Raw genomic sequence first — 26460 nt, 5'->3', positions numbered from 1 at the left:
TACCTCATCTCACAATTGAAACTTGACTTTAAACAGCTCTGATGAGACTATTTTGGTAGTTTTAACTATTTACTATTTTTAGTTTTAAGAACAAAGTTGACCATTGGGGACCATTAATGCTAATGTTTGTCCCTCTCTTTGAATTAATAATGCTGGGTCTCCATCACACTCTCTAATGGTTTTTAAATGTGCTTCCACCTAAAAATGACCATTAAAGTGTTGAAATGGCGCATTCTAATCACATTGTGAATGGCTTCGAATAGCACCTCAACAATAGACTCTGGCACTAAATGGCTTATCTAATAATTATGAGCTAAAGAGCTGCTTTTTTGGCACTGTGAGGTTTTTTTTTTCTAGTACAGCATGAATTCGAGCCAGACACTCGATCACGAACCCGAGCCAGGAAAGACAGCCTTATAAGGTGAGATATAAGGCCATTTCTCTGTGTGAGGACAACGGAGAGTTTACAGAGGCAGTCTGACATCAGTATTGTACACAGGGCTTTGTGGACAGATCTAATGGTACACTTTATTGATTGTGTGTGCTGTAATCTGTCAGTCCAGGCTTGTCCAGCTGCGGCTGGGTGCCGGGGATGCTCTAAAGGGTCATCTCCAGCCATCTGCCATTCCAAACACCCCGAGAGTATCTACAGCTTATTACCACACTCCCTCTGAAAGGATATCTGCCCACAAATGGCAGCTAAGGTGGAAGAGAGGGACTGCGGACTAACTTCCAGATAGCTGTAAAAACTGCTCTCAGGTTTAATGATCTAAATTCAAGTCTGCCAAATTAAAGGAGCCTGAATTTAACAGTTAGCTGTTGCTGTTTGTTTACTGTTTGCTGCCCTTTTTTCTGGCGATAAATTAGCCAATCACATCTATGTTTGGAGCTGAAGCAAAAAATGTAATCCATCAATGTAATCAATCACTAAGTAAGTATTTATTGACAGTGTGATGGCTTTATTGATTTATCATCAGCAAAAGTAATCAGTTACATTACTGATTACACCACTATAGTCAGTTTCAGCAAAGGTGCTTCTGTTTTCTGGTGGATGAAAAACACCAGAAAACCAGAAAAACACCCATATAGCTCAGCTGTGCAAGCAAGTTATTACGATCCATATTTGTGTTTAGGAGCGAGGGAGAGAGTCAGGTGATGTCTTATAAAAGAGGTGAGGGTCGGGTGGATGGGTCAAGAGACCACTGTTCATGTCCTGTCTGAAACTGAAAGTCAGCATTGATCTATTTCAAATTCCATAATGGTCCAGTGTGTAAGATTTAGTGACATCTAGTGGTGAAGTTGCACCTTGAAACCAACTGAATATCCTTCGTTTAGAGTCAGAGATTGGTTTGTCCATTCTGGGTGACTGTAGAAACCTGGCAGGTTTTGTAGAAGAGGACCTGCTCCCTCTGTAGATATAAAGGACTAAAGGCTAAAGCGCACCATCACTGCTTTAGACTCCTGACAAACAAGCCTGAATGTAGGCTTACTAGAGGCTAACGCTGTGAGCCGGCTGTCACACAGCGTGGTTGAACGCAATGAGCAAAGGTGTTTGCTTGAGCGCTGGGAAACTGTGATGCAAAATTTTCTCCATTTTGAAACATTTTTAAACTACAGTAAATTGTTTAATCTGTGAATTGATCAGATGAATCAACAGTGGAAATAATTGCTAATTTCAGGCTAAATATTCATCTCTGTTGTCATGAAAGGGCAGTGATTTCTTTAACTCCATCCACTGTCATCACGCAGAGTTAAAAAAACTCAACACATATAGCTACTGTAAAACATTAGACAACCACAAAGACAGTACAACAACATGGCATGATCAGATGTCATTCACATGACAGCATGTTTTTTCCAGCCCATATAAAATGCTGAAAAACCAATCCAGTGCCCAGCTGGTGCGTATCAATATTCCATTGATTGCTGCGGTCGGACTCACTTTTCCATGGATCAACCAGATATTTTATGTAACTCTGTGTGGTTTGACTGGGCTGCTGTTCCCACCTTCCTCCCTCCGTGGGCTCCTGCAGCCACATTTTCTTGTTGTGAATATCTGCCTCTCTGTTGCCTTTTGGATCAGTGTCTCTCACCGTCTCCCTTCTCTTTCTGTTTACGTGTATTTGCGCCTCTCTCCTCTGTCTCGCCTCTTTCCCCTCGTCCCCACGGGTCTCCCAGGCACTTTGGCTCTTAACTGCTCTCTCTCTTTTCTCTCTCTCACACTCTCATCGTCCATCTCACATCTTCTCTCCGGTGTCTCAGTGAGTGCCAGGCAGGGCGTCCCTGGAGTGACCTTGCGGGTAATGAGCTCCTGATCACGAGTCAGGAAACCCAGCATTCAACACCCACCCCATCACCCTCCCCTCACCCCATGCAACACACACAAAAAAAGAAAAAAAAAACTACACAGCTATCGTATGCTCAGCCCACAAAGAGAAATAGTATTGGAGAGGCAGGGCAGCGGGGCAGAGGTGCAGATGAAAAGAGTCTAGAGAAACTTCTTCAAGCTCTGATATACAACTACCAGACCTCCAAAACAACGTAAGTGGATTTTCTTTAAACCCTGTGTGCACACATGATACACGGCCTTTGTGGGACAGGTGTGAGGTGACGGTGAGGCGGTGACTCGAGCAGCCGGGCAGGCAGAAAAGTTTGGAGCTGAGCAGTGCAGACAGACTCGGTGGTGGACGATAGGAAGTCCACTTTTGATGCTTTTTTCTCTCTCCTTTGTGGTGTGTGAATGTCGGGAGTGGGATTTATGCGATTCCAGAGCTGTCAGTACCAACCCCCGCTGTGCTCACGCTGTTTTTTAAATGTCACGATGGGAAAACTTCGGGGAAAGTTGCAAAAGAAACTCAGCTGAAGTTTCGCTGTTGATCAAAACAATGTTTTGCATTTGTGCATTTTTCCTTTTTTTTTTTTTTTTACCAAAGTGTTTCTGTAGACATGCTCCTAATCGCTTCTTTGTTGCTCTTCCCATTCTAAGCAGATTTTTCCCTGAGGCTGTTGATAGCAGATAATAAACATATGAAAACATAAAAGACTATTAAGCTTAAAATGCTGAGAATTATAAGCGCAGATGGGAAAGTGGCTTTTAGACATGTTGGGTAAACAATCGAAAAGTCCCAATAATCCAGCAGCCATGGGCTACGGACTGTGGTGTTAAATCATTAACAGGGCCGTTTCCTCAGTGATTAGACTTCAAACATCCATATGTTTTGTTTATTATCGCTACCAGCCAAATATACGCAAGCCCAATTAAGTATGTCTGTGCATGCGTGCTGGTTGAAGTGGGCCACTTTTGCCCAGGATGTCGTAATTTGGGTCAGGCCTGACTGGAATGACAAACCCGGAGCAGCTGAATTGTATCAGCGCTATGTGGTCCGGCAGACCTTCTGCTTGCGTTGCCATGGCTTTCTCCAGCACTGGTATAGCAACCCGAGTCAGACCAAACAGTGCTCCTCTCTGTCTTATGGGCATTCCTGCAGCAGACAAAAGCCTTCCCCGGCTCATTCTTGCTCGAAATGAGGTGTCCGCTTCATTTCTTTAGAATCAACACATGGTGTGGTCCTAATGAAAGAGCCGGGGGAGATTAAACATGAGGTGGAGATGAGCTTGAGAAACCAGCTTTGGTCCGTAGGAAGTCAGAACACAATGTGGATTAAGCTGGAGGACGGCCAGCAGGGCCAAACTCATAAAACTGCTTCATTTCTAAATAGATCCTGGCATTTTCCTTCCAAGATGGCCACTTGGAGGCCCTTTAAGAGACATTTTACACATTCTGCCCTTTTCTCTTGTTAAACGCTTGCCCCACAGACTTCACCACGTGATCTGGCCTATATGTCAAGACTAAGCAGCACAAAGCCAGTTCATTTCCGTCTGTGTCTTCACAAATGCTTTGACGAGACTGTTCTCCATGGAGGAGCTGGAGCAATAAGGCATAGAATTGCGCTGTTAGGGCCCTGAGAAGCCCGCTCCAGGGGGGAGGGAAGGGCTGTGAATGGAGCCAATTCTCGTCTATAGGGCACAAGTAAGTGAGAGAGAGGGAGAAAGAGGGGTAGGGGGATGAGGACATACACAAAGATCCTCACATTGAGTGGCTGGTTTATTCTTGTGGGGTACGCGCTGACCCCTCACATGTGGGATGAACAGAATGAGCCTTGATGGGGTCCGGAGGGCCTCCAAAGAAAGGGAGGACAGGATAAAGAGAGGAATAGAAGAAAAAAAGGAGGGGAGGGGTGCCAGAAGAGAGGCCTGTCAAGGAGCTATCCTTCATTGCATCCAGCTATAGACGTCATAGCGCAGAAGATGCAGTCAGATGGATTCTGGTGTATCGCGACTTGCTTTGTTTTTTTTGTCTGGCCACCGTTCCTATTTGTCCAAAAGGGCTAAAAGAAGTCAGGCAGAAACAGTCACACAGGTTTTAACTCACAGGTGGCACATTTTGAGCAGCAGAAGCTCCAATATCCTGATCAAGCTCCAAAAACACTGGATCCTACAGGTCCCATAATGCAACACAATGTCAGTGATCACCCGTTCTTTCCCTCTCGCATTTATTTTTTACAAAGATGTTGTGTCCCAAGGTCAGGACAGAGTATAGCGTTCAATAATCGATGAAAAATAATGTCCAATACTGTAAAAATAGCTGCGTTTAAGTGGAATTACCCTTTAACTACAGTTCCTCAGGCTACACAGAGGCGCTCACAATTAAAGCACCTGAGCTTGCCACTGAAATCTCACCTAATCTTTTATTCAGCTGTGGAGACGAGTGGGGACCGCGAGGGGACCGGCACCCGAGGCTGTTGGGTTAATTGTCATGTGGAAACGCAGACGTTCTCATGGAGACGTCAAGTGAGCAGCTATCTCATTACAGGCAAGGACGAGACAATCAAAGCCGTCTGCAGAACCTCTAAGCCGGCGATGAGAGAGTGTTCCTCTTGTGTGGTGTTGGTCCCCATTGTCTGAGGGAGTCCACTGATGGGGCTACTAATGCCTTTCTGTGGATGAATTTCTACACACGAGTCAGGGTTTGTATTAATGTGTAAGTGCCGAGGCACACTGTGAAACCCTCAGACGCGTTTTGATCAGAGCTTTGCGGCTTTGAGAAGGCGCTCATTTCTTTCCTTCCGTAAATGTATGAGGATTTTCTACTTTTCCTGTGGAAAAACAAATATCTAATCGCGGCCTGCGTCTCCCCACCCTGCTGTCGGCTTGATCTGGTGTTTGATCCTCGGAGAGCTAATGATAACCCGAGGCTTTCCACTGTAATCAATCCGCTCATTAGTGTCCTGCCCAGTCACACGGCCGCCCACACAAACTCACAGACATATGCACAACCGCACACAAACTGTCCCCAGGCCTGCCAGTAGGTGACTGAAAGAAGAAAGGGCAAAGGCCGCCGGGCTGCAGGCAGGATACATACAGCAGCGGAAGGCTGGACAACATTTAACTGTATGTTTTTGATTTGATTTCACTGTTGATTTGTGGCACATTAAGATTTAAAAGACCAAATCAGTGCTTTTGCAAGTTTTATCCCCTTTGCTGCAAATCATCATCATCATTAATCATTTGGCAAGGCCATGTTGGAGGCATCCATTATGAGAGTATTGCAAAGGCAGCTCTGTGATTAATCTAATTTAATGAAATGCTTCATGTAACGTGACTGTATTGGAATTAGTATGAATCAGCGGCTGCCTGTTTCATCAAACGTTATCCAGCCGCATTGCACTGATTCAAAAATAGTCAGCAAAGACGTTAAACCAGGACTGATTGATTTTTGGCCGCTTGTGTATGCACGGAGTGTTTTGTACATGCAGACGTAGTCAATGTCACATTATCAGCCTATAATGCTAGCAAACAGTTTATCCACACAAGAAGAAGACAGGGAGAGCATTAGCATTCGTTTGGCGCTGTCCAACTGATGCATGCAAGTCCAATATTCATTCTCCTTTAGTTCTCTGAAAGACAACATCTCAACAACTCCTGAGGGAAATATCCAGCTATTTAGCTGCGAGATGCTGCACTACGTTCTCCAGATAGTCACTAACTTCCTGATGGTGCAGTTTGGTTTCCCGTTGAGCTGCACAGAGATGTTACTTTTGCTGCTGAAAATGAGGTTGATGGCAGCGGTGAAGTAGGAGCAGTAGTTCAGTATCTTTAACAAATGTCATACAGGGAATACAGGTCCCGAGGGCGCTCCCTCAGCCCTAGTTTGTGTGTGTACAGGCTTCAGAGTGTGAAGCACAGGGGAGTGGGTAGTGTTTGTATTCCTCTAATGAACTGAGGCATGATCTTGTCTCTCTCACGCACCATGTCATCAGAGGAAAAAGGAGAAAGCTGGAGACAAAGAGGAGAGTTGGGCCAACGGGGCTACTTCAGTTGTATTGAAATTAAAAAGAAAAACAAGAGCCTATTGGAGACATTTGGATATTAGCGTTATGTGAATGCAGTGGTAATTGCTCATGGAAATGTTTTTTAATTGATCATCCTTCCTTTAGTCCTTTTCTCTCTGATAACAGGTGCAGCAGAAATAAAAGTAAGGCACATTATCGACTCGGAAAACTTTCTCCCCAATGCAGAACCTTGCTAAATGGCCCAGAGGTAAAACCTGAGGGGACTATTAAATAACATGCAGCCAATATGCTGCCAAAGCTTCGCCTAAATGCTGTAATCTATTGTCTCAATCAATGCAATCTCGTTTTATTTAGAGCCGCTCTTCGGCTGCTCCGTAGCCAGGAGTGGATTCGACCTGGCCGCCAGAGTTATTAGCAATATAATAATCAGTTCTACAGAGAGAGCTTGATTCTTGCGAGATGTAAAGAGTGTGTAGGTTGTAAACGGAGGCCGACGGCGCTCAGATGCACGGCGGCAGACTGCTCATACTCACAGGGATGCTGGGATTTGTTGTGATGTGGCCACTGGTGTCGAATGGAAAGTTAAATTGATCGTGAGCCGTACTGTGGAACACCGTCTCCCACTTAGTGTCTCCATTCCAATCCCACTGCTAATTGGATTGCTAATGGTAATGTTGTGCTGCGGTGACAAACTTCTCTTATCCGAAGGCTTTGCACAGTTTATCATGAAATTCAATTCTATTTTAAATGCAGTGATCACATGAAAGGGACATCCAATTTCTTTAACCTGACTCCCTCCAACTAATTCAGTGAAACGATACGTTTAGGACAGAAAATCTCTTCCTTTTCGCTCTTGCAGCTCTTTTTATTAGGCCAAACAGTGGTTACCAGGCTGCTTAAAGGCCGAATCTTCAACACTTAATACCAAAATAATTTTAAACAGTTTATACAGCCTCCTAATGCCAAAGGGGGTGTCTAATCCTTGTTTGAATCTCAGCAGGTTTTAATCTGGCCCAGTTGAGAGTTTCTGCAACTCTGGGATGTCTTCCTGTTCCTCCCCCAAGGCACCACTTTCTGGAGAAGGTATGATTTGGAAAGCTAAACACCTCAGATGGATGTGCAGAGGATTAGACAGGCCCACTCTATGGCTGCAAAAACCAAGGATGGTGTTATGTCCACCCACCAATATGTGATTAGAACCCCAGATCACCAAGGGTGGGGGTGTGTTCAACAAAGCCCCGAGGGAGAAAACGTGTCAGGCATTATTTATTTGTCCTAAATACCTTGAAATGCACGTGCGTGTCACAGCTGTCCCTGCAGTTGTGACTGAATCATGCATTTTGAATCCGTAACACGCGAGCTAAAACTTTCATTCACATGGCGGGGAGGGGAGAAGGAGGAGCGAGAGAGGAGAGTCGAGTAGGAGGGAATCGGGAGAGAGGCGAGAGAGAATCATTAGTCATATCCATTAGTATTCCATCCACAGCTTGTGCTGTGAGACAGCCGGTCTGTCCAAACAAACAACCAGCAGAGGGGGGATGCCTCATTATTACTTCCCCTCTTTTTTCTCACCCGGAGTTCACATTCCATCTGACCACAAACACCAGGCCAGGGCTGCGGCCTTGCCCTCTGTCTCGGCTGGGGTTTAGAGTTGTTAGCGGGGCTAGTAAAGCAACAGTTCACATGCTGTTCGGTACACGACGAGGACAGTACAGTACAAGGCAGCGTCCTGGGAGAGGGAAGGCAAAAACACAATGTGAACTCGCTCTGTTTAGTACTCTGAGTGGTTCTCGGTTGACGCCCTCTTCAGCCTGATGCATTGTGGGCGTTAGGGGCGTCTCTCTACCCTTGAGACATTCGCTCTTCACACGCCCGCCACCGTCCCCTCCCAACAGTTTATCACCGAACGATCCCAGCGTTCCCAGAAGGAGCCACGTTTTCATTAAAACTCTGCAAAAATGTAAATGGCCGCACATACGCTTTGACTACATTAACGTGAAAATATTCATGAAGACATGACGAGATTATATGATTAATGGAGCATGAGTAACTGTGATACATGAAGGCATTTCACCGCTGCGTCCCACCTCAGAAGATGTTGGTGTTTTTTAATGAACAGATTTGTCTCTTGGGACAAATGTACCCACTAATCAGCCTTTATGGTTAACAGAGAGGGAGGTGACGTGAGACAAGGGCCCCCTCTGGACTCGAACCAGGGATGTTGCAGTTCTGTGCCTCCTCCCAACACTGCGCTCTTGTTGACAGACTGGAGGCATACAGTAGAACAGTGAGCGGCAGCATGGCGTTAATGCAGTAGAAGAAGCAAGTGCCACACGTCGAAGTGTCTTTCACCTTCCAGCTATTCCACCTCAATTTCTGCCATTTCCTCTCTGAAAAAGGGCACAGAAACAGGTGGAAACACCCCTTCAGATGTCCTTGGACAGCAGCTGGCCACCTCTGTGCTCTCAGAAGAACATACAGTGTCTTAAAGCACAAAAGCTTGTCCCGGGGGCTCCACCTGGAACAAGCAAGGAACATAGAGAAAATCAGAGGGCTGCCTTGATTTGAACACCCAGTCCCCTCTGCACCGCCATCCTTGATGGCTCTATCTCTCGGCTTGGGGAGGCTGGAGAGTGAACAAGAGGAACAAATCAGCGTTGTGACAAGGACTCGATCCCTCACCAGCTTCCTCATCCCTCACCAACACTGCCAACTGGGGTCGAGCACTGCTGCCAGGAAGTGAACCCCTGCAGGTTCCCCGTCAGACTTCTGCTTTAACTGACTTTAATAATATGATATTTAATAACCTATCACCTTTCATTTCAAATTTCCACTACTTTGTACCTTCACGGTGGGCCATCTTGACGGCGTATTCAAGTTCAAAATCTAATATCTTAGATCAGATTTTTTATTCCTACATTGGCTTTTTGTCAACTTTATTGCATAATCCTTATTTTCTGGTATGCATTAATTTGTTACGGGCATTTCTCCACCAATTTATTCAGGTTTTTCCCGTAATTCATCAACCGTCTTCATGATATATTATTTGTCAATAACCTTACTAATTAGTTACGTGCAAGCAATGCTGCATTTCGACCTTTTAGTTTACAAATTTGAGCTTCTCGTGCAGCTCTTTCGGCTGCGTGCACGCTGCAGAGAGAACCGACTCCATGCCTGAGTTATCGGATCGACTGTGTGTCAGTTTGGGGCACCTGGATGCTCTTTTCACCCAGGGTGAGGCGGCCTTGACTGCGCTGGCTTGTGTGACACGCATTAGCAAGCAAGTCAAAGAGTTGGTGTCAGCCACACTCTGCAGTGTTTGTACGAGGACTCCATGTCTCCTCTGACTGTCCTAATGCTCAGTGGCAAGCTGGAAGGTCGTGTTTAATGCCGTGAGCTCTGACTGTGGGCATGAGCTGTCCACCCCCCCCACCTTACACCCCCCCTCTACCCCTTAACCCTGCACCCACCCCACAGCTGAGCACAGCCCGTGTCATCGAGGGGCTCCTGGCATTCACGCCGCAGCTCTGAGTTGTGTTTTCATTTTGGACGGGAATGATTGGATGTGTCCACGCAGCGAGATGGGCTCCCTTATTTATTTGTAAATCGTGCCACATATAGCATTGCCACATTTTATGGTTTGGTAAATAAAGCCGGAGCAAATAGTGTTTTGTGCAGATGAATGTAGACAATGACAGCAGTGGGCACACAGGAAATCTGGTGGGTGTGTCCTGCTGATGGATGGAAACGGCTCACTGCAGAGGCAGGCCGGTGGTGAATGGGACGGATCTGTGAGGTGGACATCAGCAAGCACTGCATGTGTGTGTGTGTGTGTGTGTATGTGTGCATGAGGAATGAGACTAGGTTGGACAATGGGCCATATTTTGAAACGTCACGCAGTGGCTTCCTTTCCAGTCAAAATAGACGTTTCAGCACTCTTTAGTGAATGTGGCTTATTGGAATATTGGATTGTTCAGTGTCCTGTGTTGTAACACCACTGCAGCAGGCGGCAGTTGAACTGGCCTCACTGTTGCCTTCAGAGGCTGTTTTGTTATTCTGCACCTGTTACAGCTGCTTAACAAATAAGCGAGTGGAGATTCAAAGTGACGCGCAGAAACCTCCTGAGCTGAATTTCGGCGACGTTCGTGGGGCCCAGCCGTCCGTGGAGCTGCTGAGGAACAAGCTGCAGCCCATTTTGTCGTGGAATAAATTAGGCAGTGCTGATCCTGTGTATTGAATTCCCATCAGCCTCTGCAGCTGACGTCAGAGGACCTCAGGCGGTGGATCTCTGTGGTGATGCACGTGCCGTCCTCGGTGACTGCTCTCCACTTAAAACTCCAACTCTCTGTCAAACACGCAGACAGAACAACACACACACGCACTGTTTGGTTACCTCCAGGTTACATGCCAATTACTGCCATTTCTTTTTTTAGTTTTCTCTTCTCCAGTCAAGAACATTTCATATAAAAAAGTTATTTATATGCTTATTAAGTCTGGTGTGAAGGCAAGATTTGTGAGGAGGAAAACAGGTGTTCAATTAGCATTCAGCCAGGTGGCATCAGAGATGTTTTATAGCTGATTGCTTAAATTGTTTGCTCTTTTTTTCTTTTCTTTTTTTTTTCCAATGTTGTGATACCCATTGTTCTAATGAATGTTAGTCTCAGATCAGCATTTCGCTCCAGAGAGCAAGGCCACACGCTATGAGGAATTGGACTCCACAGGTTATAGACTGGACTTTGTCTCCGTCCAGGAAACTTAGCAGTAGAAGACAGTGCTAGATGAAAGCAATGCGCCATGTTAGCCTCCCAATTCCATCTCCTCGTGCCAAATGGCCCCAAAGACAATGCAATAAAAGTGAAGGATTTGCTTCGGCCAAAAGTCGTGTCCTTGACAGATCTGGGATGTCCAATCTCCCTCTGTCCACCATTCTCAGTAAATAACTTTCCCCTGCTTCCTCGATGGCTGGAAATAAGACTGTCACTGGCTCCTGGAATATAGTGCGTCGCAAGCTATGTTTGATTCATTGAGGGTTGCACAGGCCCTGGCAGAGTAGGAGCTGAGTGACACTATCATTGCAAACTGGAGTAAACAAGTTAAAAATAGCAGTCTTTCTTTGTCGTTGGAGGGTTTCAACCAGAAATGTTCTTCACATTTTTCACTGAGAAACAAGAGGAACAGGTTATTATACCCTAAGCACAGAGACTGTACACAATATGAGGATATATCCAGATAACGAGTTGTAGCCCTTCCATCTTATTTCTCCTCTGCTTCTTTACAGCTTCTCTTTTGATGGATGGTTTTACCTGATCCGCGTATTCCATGTAACAAAGAAGAAAAGAAAAACATAAATAATACAAAATACATATGTAAATGATCGCATGCGAGAATTCAAGAGCAGGAAGTTGAGTTTAAGACCGTAGCAAAACAAGCTGGCTAACGTGTTAGCAAACAGTGACCAGACACATCTGGCTCTTTAGCTGCTAAATGCTACACTATGTTCACCAGCTAGTTGCTAACTTTGTCTGTGTGCTGCTTGATGCTGGGCATGTGGTGTACAGTGGACTGATCAAATTTTTGGCCTGAATGTAGCTGGAAATGACGCTGATTAATGCAAGAATGTTGCATTAAAACAGTGGAGTAACGGGCTGTAAAACCAAAACTAGCTTAAAGAAGGCAACAGCAGAGTGTGGTGATAAGTCGTTTGTCACATAAACTGTATAAAACATGGACCTCATCTCTGTGACATCACTGATGATGAAAAGCCATTGACGCCTGACTCTGCCAAACTCCCAGTAATCCATAAAATGGTCAAAGAGGTGGAGCTGAGGTGGCCCCAATGAAGCCTGGCTGCTAGCCTAGCGGCTAGCTGTCACTCCGAGCAGCCATACCCATAATCATGCATACATTTAAGCTTTAATATGATTTAAACGAGTGAGTTATATAATAAGTCACCCTCATACAGTCGTCATGAACAGGGAAATTAGCTGTAAACATGTTTATTTCTGCCCTGACTTTGGCCCATATTTTTAATATGGGGGTCTACAGGGATTAATTTACGGAGCCAGCCTCTAGTGGCCATTTGAGGAACTGCAGTTTTTGACACTGCTCCACATTTTTCAGCCCCAGCTTGGTTTGTCACTCCAAGCAACCCCTTTCATCTTACATGTTCTCGTTTGACCTGTTCTTAAAATGACAAATATTGCTTATTGCAGCTTTAGCTAATTCAAAACACACAAATCAGTTAAATGTCTTTAATAAGGAAATGGTTTACCATGAGAATGTATTTAGTGGTTTATGTTTTTGCGACAAAGAGCAAGAGAAGCGAAGGCTGTGTGTCTTAAATGCAAGTATCTCTCTGCTTTGACACCATATTTTCTGAGAGACAGAAGTGGAGCTTTGACATGTTTGAGAGGTTCTTGCAGTTGGCGGGTATTTCATGCTGGTTTCACTGAATGAATTTTGATGGGCTGCTATGGTCCAGGCGTCTTTAACAGTCCCGACAAGCCTTTGTTCTTTCCCTGTTTTCATGTCTGATCCCCAACAGCCCACAGGGGAAGCTCTGTCGGCCGTGCGCTCCGAAAGCCTTTCTGTTTGATCAACTTCTAACATATTTGAACAATTTAGGCAGGGATGAGAGCAGGTAATTCAAAGCCTGCCAAAAGAGTGTTTTGGGGAGATGAGAAGACACGCGGGTTCACAAGGAATAGTGGAGAAACTCTCATTTCAGCGCTGCTGCATGCTCCAAAACTACACATCAACATGAACATGAACCCCTAATGCGGCTGACATCTTCCATCTACAAAAACCGTTTGAAATTATCTCCCCCAAAACCACCTCCAGCCTTTCCCTGCCTCCCTTTCTTCAGGCTGTAACTTATTTCACCCAGTAGAGGCCAGTGTGTAGCTGATGAGGTCATCCTCTCGATATGACAGCCACACGGGAAAAAGAAAAGGCTTTTGAACACCTTCACCAGATGTCAGAGCGAAGAAGGTGTGAGGGGCATGGATATCATTTCGTCCAGTACAAACAGGAGAATCGCTGCGAGGGGATCAATGGGACATCGAGCAGCAGGACACAAAGAGGCACACAGTGTTTGACAGTGAAGTAAGGTAAACGCTAAAGCCATCTCCGCCATTATTTGAGGTAGAAAAACAGAGCGAGCGGCAGAGAAAAGCTCTGCTCAATATTGCCATGAAAGGACATTGATGGTGGGTGTCATTAAATACAGTTACTCCAACAGAGTGCAGATGAGAGGTCAGGGCCATTGTGGATAGATCATGAGAGCCCTCTGCTGACAGTTAAATCAAAAGAAACCAATCTCACCATCAAAACAAAGTCTCCTGCTTCCAATTCCTGCCCCACATTAAGAAGAAAAATAGACTTCACTGAATAGGTGTGATTATTTTCCGTGGTTGAGTCATCAGAAATAAGCTGCTTTTTTTCCCCTTCATGTGGAGAATTGAAGTGGGAAATTCTAATCATCATTTAGCACTAAAATCTTATTTCAGACACCCACCTACTGCTGTAAAAGAAATGAAGAAATGATTTAGTGATCAAAGGGGAGGTGTGGAGGAGATAAAGACAACAGTGTGAATATGCTCAAACTGAGTGACCGCTGATTTATTTGTCAGGTTTGACCCTTCGCCGGTGGAGCTGTGCAACTTTACAGCCTCTTTTTTCACAGGCGTGAACCTGCAGAAAGGAACAAATGGCGGTCTTTACTCACAGTCTAACACGTGGCTTTCAGATTCATTCTTACTCAAACTGTGACAGGTTTCGCAGCGAGAATGGAGTCAAAACACTCATTTCTGGTGCCCATTCACCTGCTTCTGGAGGGAAATGTGTCAAAACAAGCCAAAGTAGGACACTTCAAATGAGTAACTTTAAAGGTGAACTTTCCTTTGACAGATTTCCTTCAGTTAATTACAGACCAATAAGATTCAGGCGTTTAAATGAACGATTTAAGTTCATTTGATTCATAGAAAAAGGTGAAAGAGCTGTAAATTTAATATGTGTTTGCACTCAGCAGACAGAGCCGCATTGAAGTCCAGTGTCCACGCTCTTTTAGCTCCGCTTTGGTCTCCACCAGCTTGTGAAGGAAACATCTGGCTCTTTAGCTGCTAAAGGCTCCACTGTGTTCACCAGCTAGCTATTTTTTTGTCAAGCCAGAGGAGAATACTTGAAATGAGTAACTTTAAAAGTGAACTTTTTTCACCATATTGACAGATTTCTTTCGGTTAATTACAGACCAATGAGATTCAGACCTTTAAATTAACGATGTAAGTTAGTTATTCAAAGTTTTTCCTCCTCGCTTTCACATCCCGAGCCATTTCATTCATAGAAAAAGGTGAAAGAGCTGGAAAATTATTCATTATTTCATCTCATGAGGAAGTAAAATCCATTTGGCATGTTCCGTATTCAGCCACAAATTGTGCGAATAATATTGGGAAGGACAAAAAAAACAACTTCACCTCAACTCTGTCCAGCTATCTTTGAGTTTCAGACAGGCTGCTGGGGGCATTTGAGGAGAAAAACTGCAGAGAGAAACAAATCCCCAACCAAAGCAGCAGAGAAACACCGTTATTGAGCGGCGCACCTAAAGCTCCCGTCTCTCTGCGGGTCGTCCACCTGGGAGCAGCGTGCGAGCGAATATTAATCAGCCAAACATTTCAGCCAACTGGAGATGGAATCGAACAGGAGGTTTGGATGTGTGTGCACGAGCTGACAGGGAATCTGCATATGCCAACTGGTGTCCTTGGGAGAAAACAGTTGAAAACGACCACTGATGATTGCCTCCCACCTACCGAATCGCACAGGTTGGTGATTCAAAGGCCGAAACTCGCTCGGTGGCAGTCATCCCTGAAATTGGACGGATATCGAGGTAATGCTGCGACTCAAAGGGCTGTGGGGACCGACGATTATTATTATTTTAAAATCAATAGGCTTTTTTTAGCCGGGAAGGGGGGGGGGCTCGACTGGTCGAGGGGTGTGTGACATGCGTCTCGTAGATGCTGAACTGTATTTCTCTCCGGTGCTGCTGTGTGATCTGAGGTGAGCCTCAGCCTGGAGGGAAATGTACAACTGTTTGCCTTTGTGAGGCTCTCGTAATCTGCAGTCAAGCTTTGTTCCACTGCCACGCAGGCTACAGGGGAACCAACAGGGCCGCGGTGCTTCAGGAGACAAAGAAACCATGCTGGATCTTTGTTATTCCACATTAGAGACCATATACAAGTGCACCTTTAAGATCTATTTCAAGAAGACATAAAGAAGGGCATGAAAGCGCCTGTGATTCACAGTCTGTGGGCTCAGGAGAGCACTACTTTAAATGTGAAGGTAAATATGAACAGCATGTACTGTATGCATTCTGCAGTACCTACGTATGTGACACTAATACTGTAAACACAATATTACATCTCCGTGAAATGGTGGGAACAGCTGTCAAACTGTCCAGCACAATTTGTTTTGCCAAAGTGAGTAAACACGATCTGCCCACACTTTCTCGGTTATTGTCTTGCGTCGATGTCAGACAGTCAGAACTTCTCGTCTCGAGCACGTCTCGGTGACAGCGCGGCTTAGCATGCCTTGCAAGCTAATGTTGGCGCCACTGTCACCACGGCTTCCCTTCAAGATGCAGGATGAGATCTGCAGGCAGAGAGCGAGGGGAGGCGGGAGGGGAGCATTAATGAATCCTTTGACAGCCTCACTCACATCTTCTCTCTCAGCTCGCATGCAGCGCTGCGCAACGTGCTAGCAATACTCTCTGGATGATAAAACAGAGCAAAACTAATGAAAATAAACGCGGAAAAGTTGATTACAACGTCTGTGAATTTGACACAAACGGCAGCACATCGTAGGTAACGAAACGAGCCCCTGCCTCACATTCTTCTAACGTTTCCGTGCACAAACATGATGCATAAACCTGTTTAATCGCTCTGTCTGGCACAGTCTCGCTGGCACTGTGCTGTAATGCGTTTTGGATAAAAATATCCACCAAATGACGCAGGTTATGTTGTGCTCTGAGTGCAGAGAGCAGCGCATGTCTCTCCGTCCACGGCTCCTTGACACTTGTGCATTTCCAGCCGCTGACCTTGAGGCTCCATTGTACTTTAATAAGTGCAGAGTGGTGGCTGGTTTTAATTGACAGAGATCTGTAGCGCACGTGGGCGTGACACTGCAGAGCAGCCTTTCCTTCAGCCTGCAGATGTCACACTGACAGAAACATCTGGCTTGTGTGGCTGCTTATTTTTTCCTTCTTCTATTGAAGCTGAGCACATTTCCAGTGTCACTCTAAATTCTATCACGTGCCACATTTTCAAGGTCAAGCCCTCATATGGATTTCATATTTGCCTCATCAACTTGCGCACAAAGTCGTGACTGTTGTCATTTTAAAGATATTTGTACTGCTCAGCCTCACTTCTGAATGAGAACATATGCAAATTTGTACTCTAATGTAAGTCTAATAACTCAGTGGGTGAGATAAACAGAACTCCTTGCAGTCTGCGTGCCTGCTAAGTAATAATCAGTGACATTTGCGTATAAATAAATTTTTCTCTTCGGCCCACTCTCGGCTCATAAAAGCATAGATTTCCAGCTCCAGACAGCAGCCGTCTGCTGCCGTAGTTCTTTGGATTTTCTTGGGGGAGAAAAAAGCTCGAACTTCAGGAGTAAATGTGAGAAAAAAAAGAAGTGGGAAGTGAAGTGCAGCATATCACAGACTGCTTGTCATAGTAGTGCACGCGGCTCTTACAGCGCATGTTCTCAGTCTGGGCTTCGCGCCGCTGTGGCCATAACGCCGTGTGTGAGAAGCTGGTGTGGGATTACAGGTAACCGAAGGCTTTATCTCTCCACCTGCAGCTGTAGCTGTGCTCCTGCTCGGCCTCGCAGTGTGACGCCTGGTTTGGGGGAGGTGGGTGGTAAACCTCTGTGGGGAAATGTTGGCGTGCGCGTAGGCGGTGGATGTAGGTTATCTCAGACTGGAATCATGTTTCAATCCAGAGGATGAGCAATATGCCGTCTCCGGCGTGTGGTACACGATATGGAGTCCGGAGCCGGATCGAGTGTATCGAGCTTTCAGCTTGCTGTCATTATTATTCAAATGAGCCTCCACGAGGAAAACATGTGGCTTCTTATTGTCCCACACTCACAACCGGGGGCCTCCCAAATCCGATTATTCCTGTGTTCAGTTCAGTCATGATTTCAGGATTCCCCCAAATGCCTCAAATTATTTTTTAACAAAATGTGAGATAATAACACGTTACAAATCTCTTAGGGTGCACACGGTAGAAACACCAAAAAAGATGTTTTATGCATGTTATGTAGAAGTTTGTGGTGTGTGTGAGTGACGTGGTGAATTTTACTGATAAATTGGGGGTTTTTGTACCAATATAATTTGGAATTTTGCTGCACATTTACAAAACTGAGTGTTAAAAACAACAATTTGGGGTGTTAAAACAAATTCTGAGGCACATTTTGGGACACAAAAAGAAAAGTTAAGCTTATTGCAAAGTCATACCAAATTAAAAGCGTTCCAAAAATTGGAGTTTAGTTGCATTTACTACAAAAGATTTGAGCTGCTATTTAAATATTTTAACCATGAGAATAAAATTTGTGATTTTAACACAAAATTTTGTGTTTAGCTGCACCAAATTTGGGGATTCAACATGAAAACCAGTGCATGTGTCTTTAAAAGCTGTTGTTTACATGTACTTTTGTCCATGCACATGTGAATAAACACAGTCTCTCAGCATCTTACAAAGCAGCAGTTAAAATGTCACTGATGATCATCATCAGAGTCTATGAGCGCTGAGTGTGTGTCAGAAACCTTTCCACATGTCGCTGTCTTGAACTGTGTTTATTGCATGGCGGTCAGCTTGGTAAGCTCAGAGAGCTGCCCGTTAGGACCGAGACAGAAGCAGTTAGCAGAGCTGTGAGTGTCTGAAGCACACTGAGCGCGTAGAGGGACGGCACAGATGTAGATTCTGCTTTGAATGGATTCTGTGGACGTTCATTGTCTTGTTTAAGCCATAAAAACCATTGAAATTTATTGTAACTGCAGATGCAAATGGACCTCGGCTTCCATTTCCCGCGCATTAGAGGTGTTCAATTTACGAATGGACAAATCTCGAAGCACAGAATCCTCAAGCGGCTGATCCACTGAAAGTGCAGGAGCCAGTCGTGATTTATTTTTTTTACCTCGTGGTTAAAAGCGTGAAAGCCACAGAAACAGTCATTATGAAATAAGACTGCTGTGGAAGGGTGGTTAGCGCTCATATTAGGCCTAGTTTTGTCCTGGAAAAGTTTTTACAGCCATTATTAACCCGACTGGGGACGAACGCTTGATTTCCGAGGACAGATTGTGGACCACTTTAACAGCAGGGAGCAAGTAATTAATGTCTTTCTAATTGACTCTTCTTAATTATGTACGTATGGAACTTAGTGAATGCTCCGTCAGCGTGCATGCATTGATGAGGGAATCTGTATAGTATAAATGAACCTTCAAACAAACATGTGACTATGTTGAACTTCATACATCAGAACGATTCATATTTCACATTTTTGCTGTATTATTCATGAGTGAGTCATGACTGGCAGGCATATCTGCTACAGCATTATTTACCTTAATCCACAGCACATTAAGCACATTCCCACTCTCAAGGAAGCTGTGATTTTTGGGCTCTTTAATATGCTGCCACTGCAGTTCCACTCCAAATATGAAAATCCACAGCCTGTTTACAAGCAAAATTAAATACGCAGAGATACGAACGGACAGAAGTGGACAGAAATACAAATTCCCCGTGAATGCCGCGGCGAAATACTTTGAATAAGGAGTGGAGACGGGAAGGGAGAGCGAGATGCAGACATGATGGAGGAGGGAAAAGGAGGGAGGATGGCTTAATCAAAAGGCAGACAAAGCTGCCCACGCGGTGTGCAGAGGCTTTCTCATCCAGCATACTTTAATGAACAAGTGACTCAAGGTGCTTTCAGCCGGTTCCTGCGAGGAACACACACACATAAAGATAAACGTTGCCTATTCAATTAGACAGACACCTCCAAATTGGCGCCTTTGGAGAGCAGGCAGGAGAGGAGAGAGGGTAGGCGGCGACTGCTGATGCTAACAGCGCAGGGCTTGAGGGACGGGGCTCTGTTTGTGGGCGGTCAGCGGCTGATGGCGGGGGGGTGCACAGGTCCAGCAGCCAGACAGAGCAGGTTTAATCGGAACAGCTATTTCTAGCAATCACAGGGCTCCCAGACTGAGGGAAGAGCAGGGACGAGAGCCAGCGGACAGGCGTCCTCTGCGGCCGGGCAGGTCCGCAGGTGATTCGGCCCCCTGCACTGAGAGGGATGGACGAGATGAAACTAGGCGGCTGTATGAATACAGCACGTCGGGATCAGCATGAGCTGAAGCGGTCAAACCTGCTGACTCACAAACTTCACGCTGCGTCGCCTTTTTTCAGCCGATTCTTGAAATGCACGAGGCCTGCGTCCCGCAGCGTTTAGTCCGTGAACCTGCTCGTTCTGACATTTAGCACACGAGAAACCATACGCTTAAGAAGACTGTCGCAGCTCCAACCTAATGTCAGCCTGTGGGACTACACGACAGTTCCTACTGTATGTAACTTACAACTTTTAAATATTAGCATCATTTATTGCATTTTAACACAAAAATGGCCAATAAGGTGGGAAAGCAGCAGCATTATCCTGCTACACAGGGCCAAAAATGAGCTTCAGGCCCCTGTTGTGCTCAAACAAATATGTTAAAAGAAGCTTTAATCAGTATTTTTATATTAAAAATCACATCAAATGACAACCAGAGAATCATCCCCTGAATCTCAGAGCTCATTGTTTAGCTGTCCGCCAGCAAATTGACTGTTTGGATCCACTCTCGCCGCTCCAGTGGCGTCATTTCCAGCCACAGCAGGCCAGCAAAAAACGGCCTGCTCAGCACCACACTGCAGACAGACACAGTTAGCGCCTAGCTGGTGAACCTAGTGGAGCATTTAGCAGCTGAAGTGTCAGATATTTCCCTTGGGAGCTAGTAGAGACCAAAAACAGAGATGAAAGGCAGTGAATATTAGACTTAGACTCCAGATGAATGACGCTCCATAACAGCTGGATGTGTAACTGTTAACACTGTATTGTGTCCGCTGCCCCCAAGTGGCCAAATAAATCAGGTATCGTAGGTTTGGGGATTTGCTCCATCTAAGCGTTAATGTTAAAGGTATTTAAACGAATGTGTAATGAATCTAATGAAAGTAAAGTCCAGCAAGGGCGACTCGGGACCCTCCAGGGCCCTGAGTGTCAGATTTCAGCCTTTTTAAACTTCTGTGACAGATTTTGTCAAAGGAATCAGTCAAAACATAAACATAATGTGCCGTGTCCAAACTGAAGACAGGTCCACTTGTTAACCCTGAGACAAAACCTTCAAAATGGCTGCAAACAGTGGCCATCTTTTAAACCCGCCTGCCGTCATTCACGGCGTCCTGAAGTTGAACGCTCTCTCATCTCTTTGAAATGTTTAGCCCTTGAGCCGGTGCTATAAACGCATTTTTTTTTGGTATTTTACTAACCTGTATCCACTGAAAAGAAGCCCTTATTGAAAGTTTAATCCACTTGTGTGGCCCCCTTGGCTCTCTTTGTGCAGCCTTTTTCCATGTGAAAAGATGGCTAAAATATTACGCAGCTGAATGGGCTGCGACATAATGACAGGCAGGGAGTGGATTTGGAGAAAGTAGAATACTTCTGCCATTTGTGGAAATGCAGTCTTATAATCCTAAAAAAGGAGGGTAACTGATAGGGTTTGATGTACCAGTGACAGTACGGGGCTCATAATGTCCTCATGTGAGTGCTAGTAATAAAGTAAAAGGGCGCACAGCGATGAGTGGGAGGATAAGTGACGGCGTGGGTGTTTGGAGGCGTAGATATAATATGATCAGCGTAATGGAGGCATTCATGCATAAACTGAAGTCTTCAATTTCAGCCGTTTCAGCTCAGTTGCTCTCACTGAGCCTTTGTTTGTCCCTAATATTGTGTTTTTATCATTAAACAAGGCCGTCATTCTGTTCAAACCCAGCTCTGTTTTCTGCGCTTGGCCTCAAACACACACCACACACACACACACACACACACACACACACACACACACACACAGCGCCACACATGCTGTTTTTGTTCCGGAGCACGACTCCCTGGGGCCTCCTCCAGGGCTGTTCTGAGAGATAGCAGGGACCCTCTCCACACCCCCCCACCGTCTGACCTTTACAAAACACAAGTCAGAAAATGTGCCGTATTTCCCTCTAATCACCTGCACCTGAACACATGAGAAATGGCGGCGTAGTTCAATTAAGGCGTCCGACGCCCCCCCGTGAGAGATGACTCCTTTTTCTTCAATGGCCGACGTCATCAAACCCGGAGGTGTTACTGCAGCGAGCAGCTTCCTCTTCCATGATTTACATTTATTTATCCACATTCCTGCTGCGCGCCTGCTGTTTTTTGTGGCTGTGCCTTGGAGTTGTATGACTTCACATGCTCGTCAGCTTGTCTGTCTCTTTCAAAGACCCTCCTTTGTCCTGTAGTCAATACACTTCTCATTTCATCTGTGCTCGAATCTCTCAAAAGCTCCGCTCAAGGAACACACGGGCCGAGAAACTCCGAAATAAATCCTTTCAATATGCCCTGTGTCTAGGTGAGGCGTTCGCTGCTTTTCTGAATCACAACTCCTGAGATGGGAAAGCCGCTCAGAAGTGAATTTTTCTGCCTGACTTTTCCCAAGGACGTTGTGCTGTATTCTCTCTCTCTGTAACTAAAGATAAACAAACCGAACCATACAGAAAAAAAGTCTTTTGTTTCTGTTTTTCTAAATATCTTAGCGGCAACAGAAATGATCCTCCAAGCAAAGACATTTTTCTGAGATGCTTTTAAATTGAGTCTCTGCAGTAATTTGGCCTTTATTTACCAGGAAAGTGTCATCAGCTTCGCAAGAGAGAGGACAGGCGTCGGCCCAGCTGAGATGTTTTTGTGTGACGGCTTTCCTCAAAGTAAAAAAGCGAGTCGCTGCGACATAAAGCACAAGCAGTACGATGCAGCAATGCACTGTGTGGCTCCACAATACATTTAGACATGCTGTCAGTTTACAATCCCAGCAGATCTCTCCGGTCACAAGCTGGAAATCTCCTCCTTGTGCCGAGGGCATTTTCAGAGGCTGGTGAGATGGCATTCAGCGTTTATGCACCTAAGGGATGGAACGGCCTGTCAGCTGATGTTACACCTGCTCCAGCTTTGTGTTCTGTTAAAACCACACCAAACACCTTCAGTTGAGCCTCTTTTTAAACAGACCAACAGCAGAACAGAGACCTCGAGCTGCTGTTTAGTTAATCTTCCAATCAATGAGCACTCCCAAAGCAGCATTAAGGATTCTTCTGGCCACTTGGGGGCCAACTGTTAAGGTCTGTTAGCGAGGAATTGCCCCTTCAAACGTCAAGCAAATGTAAGCTTTCATTTGAGTTTGATGTCTGGCCAGCAGATCGATCTAAAGACCAATATTCACTCCTCTTGTAGTTGCCTTTTGGATTCCTCTATAGTAGCTCTCACCGCTAGATGCTAACTCTGTCTTTTTGCAGTGTGGTGCTGGGCAGATGGTGTAAAATGGGTTTATCAGAGCTTTATTTTGGTGAAAATAGCTGCCTCCTGCTGCTGGACATAAAGTTGATGACAGTGTTTAAAGTCCATCAAAATAGTAAAAATTTGGGCCATAAAACTAAAACAATGAGCTAAAAGATGCTAAAGCGCTGAAGGGCTGAGGCACAGCAGACTCATGTGATGTCATATCTGACCTCAGGGGCAGAGAGAGCTGAAGCCTGTCAGGAAGCAGGAAAGGTTGCTTCTTCTCGCCTGTTTTATGGACTGTGGCTGCTGTTTGATGAACTCCTGCCTCAGCAGAGGTTCATTTTCTGTTACTGTTATGTCCTTACCTCGGCTGTGTGTGTCTTGCGTTTTCCTCCGGGCTGGTGCTTAATGCTGGGACAAAGACCTGTGAGTCAGACGCTTACCAAAGAAAAGGCGAAGAGCCCTTTGCTCAGGTCCATTTTTGCACTTATAATAGACCTGTGTGACCCGAGTGGTTTTTTTCCACATGAGACCAGTGTTTAGCACTTGAAAGAGAAGTGTGGGTGGAAGACTTGTGGCTTTCCTTCCGATTGCACGTTCGTGTGAACTCTATCTCCAAAACTGAAAGTGGCTGTGAAAAGACGGAAAAGCTGGGGGGGAGAACTGGGACAAAAGACAGAACATGCTTATCGCAGCATGTTTTGTCTTTGCCATCCACAACTTTCTCCCCTGCATGAAGTGCACACGGGGTTGTCTTCTGCTCGCCGGCCTGTTGTTCAGCGTACAGTCGATCAGCCTCACGTCGTGGAGCATGTTTGGCTGGAGTGCGGCGGCAGTTACAGGCCGTGTGAAGCAGAACAGCGTGTTAACATGTTTACTTTAATCACCAGAGATGCAATCAATTCAAGGGCTCTTTATGATTGGCTGTGCATAAGTTCATATCAGCATACAGAACATTATCTTTCATTTGTAGCTGTTTTCCAGGCAAATTTGAGTCTCTTGTAGCTCTGTTTTTGGTCTCTACCGGCTCCTGAGGGAAACATCTGGCTCTCTGGCTGCTAAGCGCTCCACTTTGTTCACCAGCTAGTTGCTAACTGTGCACGTTTGGTGCTCTCTGCCTGCTGTGGCCATAAATGAGAGCGATGAGAGTGAACTAAAAGAGTAAAAGCTGCAGGCCGGACAGCTCAATAATGAGCTAAAACTTGATATAAACCTCCATAAAACCGAGGCGGGCTGCGGATTTGCTTGATAATTCTCTGCAGGTTCATCACTACGAGCTCTTTCACAGTCACATTTTATTGTTATTATTAAAATGTAGGAGTATAAACACTTTAAAGTGTCCACTAAAACTAGTTATGTATGTTTGTGCATTCTAAATAATGTTTGCAGCTTTCGAACATGAACTTAAAGTGTGTCTTAATATTGGCACATCTGGACTAATTTCAACGCTTGTATAAAGACACAACTGTAAGTATTGTGTGAGAGTCAGAGCGAGCTGCCGTCGGAAACTCCCTTCCTTGATTTGTTACCTCCGGGGGCAAAGAGTTATTAAAAAAAAACATGTATAATTCATGCGCAGCTAAGTGATATTAAAAGCATACGTGTGTTATGATAATATTTGTGTTCATCATTAACACACCACAGAGGGCTGTTGCATAATTACATGCTCCTCTTATTCATGTAGACAAGTCCTCTGATGAAGAACTGGATTCTGAGAGGTTAATGGTTGAAATGGAAGAAACCAAAATCCATTCTTCACACGACGACAATGACGGAAATCTTTTTTGTCCAGCCAGTGCACATAATAACCGAAGTAATTCACCTTTTCTTTGGCCTTACAGCTGATTCATTTAACTGCGCTCTCCTTTATTCCTGCGCTGTCGACTCCACTGCCTCCTGCCATCAGGAGGAAGGACCTGATGTACAAACAGAATCTCCTTCGTGTCCGCGGCAGGGATTACGTCAGCCCTAATGAGACAGAGGAGAGAGAGCGTTCCAGAGCGGTGGAGCGTCTTGTGTTTATTCGCTGGAGCACACAAGGAATCACTGATGCTCCATCGATTTGCGGCCAGTATTGGCTTTCCTCCTCCATCCCTTTCGCCAGGAACCCACAGCCAGGTCTGGATCAATGGGGCAAATTGAGGGTTTGATAGGACTAATTCTCACCGGCTCATGAGCCTCACTGGCCATTGGATGCTTCTGATGTTCCGGCTCATGAGACGTCCACGGTGTGAGGTTTTCAAACATTCAGTTCTCCCGTTCCCGTCGAAGCTCGAACTCGACTGGATTTCTATATTTAACTAGAACTGTTCCAGTCATCTATCGAGCAAAACCCCACAAACATCCTGTAGTTCCAGCTTCTCAGATGTGAGAATTTGCTGCATATCTTTGCATTTTCGACTGCCGGCTGAACAAAACAAGCAATTTGAGGATAAAGTAAGAAACCCTGATGACCATTGTTTTCCAGGCTAAATAATTAATTGAGAACTAATTGGGAAATCTGCAATTACACACATTTCTCACACACCTGGCCAGAAAACAACATGTGAACACACGATCATGGTTTCACGTTCCTAGTCGTTCCTAGTTTTGAAGTTATGTCTTCTGTAATTGATGTCATCTTTATTTTCACAACGAGAGCCGTCTCTTTTAGAGCCAGCTACAGCATATTCACACACTGAGACGTTTGTTTGAGCTTCACTTCACTGAACTCTCAGGTACGGCAATATCCTGTATCAAATATCTGGCTTAGAATCTGGGGACGAGTTGAGCGATGATCGATGACTCTTTTTCTCTCGTGTCTGGCATCGACCCTGAAATAAGTCTGATTCCCTGTTAGAGAAACAGGACGAAACAACCCGCAAAGCAAAACAGCAGCTCCCTGAAGGTCGACGTGGTGAACTGAGCCGAAATCAGAAAAACACCGCTCCAAGTCAAATGATGGGGGTCTGAGCGGCGAAGTGAGGAACCGTGGGCCACGACTTGAAAGGAAGAAACGTCAGTTCTTTTTTTCAAGCTCCTCTTCTCCCCGTCACGAAGTGTCGAGCTATCTGACTGTGTGTGCACTGGAGTAAAAGAGGGGCAGAGCGTTTATGGGGGAGCGCAAGGCGACGTCCTTTAAGTTGGCAATCCCCAGCGCTTCTTATCAAAGCCTTACACCGGCAGCACACATGCCTGCTGAATGATAGTCAAATGCTCCGATCCACGCAGTCATCCATTATAGGTGCTGTCATGCTCTGGAAATAGGAGCTACATGGTTGGGAGAGACTTCAATTTAATTTATTGACGCTGAGAGGAGGAGAAACCTGTCGTCTCCGAGGAGTCTCCGGCTCCGCGGGAGCTGGTTAATTCAGTTTAATTCTTTAACCTACTGTATGGAGCGCTCATTCAAAGCCGTCAACCCGGGCTCCTTTTATGTCTGCACTGCACCAAGAACCCGTCATTCCGCATGTGACGAGCGGAGGAAAAGGCTTTCTTATCTTTTGAAAGGCCACAATGCCTTTCT

General features: G+C 45.4%; 1 protein-coding gene across 1 annotated transcript in view; it reads left to right on the top strand.

The window, feature by feature from the left end:
- Positions 1 to 2266: 2266 nt before the first annotated feature.
- The window catches only part of ptn (pleiotrophin), a 39888-nt gene continuing 15694 nt past the window's right edge, over positions 2267 to 26460 (top strand). The window contains exon 1 of the mRNA XM_070991744.1: positions 2267 to 2541. Coding sequence (XP_070847845.1) covers positions 2372 to 2541 — 170 coding nt within the window. The 5' untranslated portion in view covers positions 2267 to 2371. The remainder of the gene's footprint in view (positions 2542 to 26460) is intronic.

Source organism: Chaetodon trifascialis, chromosome 22 (genome assembly GCF_039877785.1).
Source record: "Chaetodon trifascialis isolate fChaTrf1 chromosome 22, fChaTrf1.hap1, whole genome shotgun sequence".
Taxonomy (NCBI): Eukaryota; Metazoa; Chordata; class Actinopteri; order Chaetodontiformes; family Chaetodontidae; genus Chaetodon; species Chaetodon trifascialis.
Note: the sequence above shows the minus strand (reverse complement) of the source record. Positions and strands in the feature narration are given on the sequence as shown.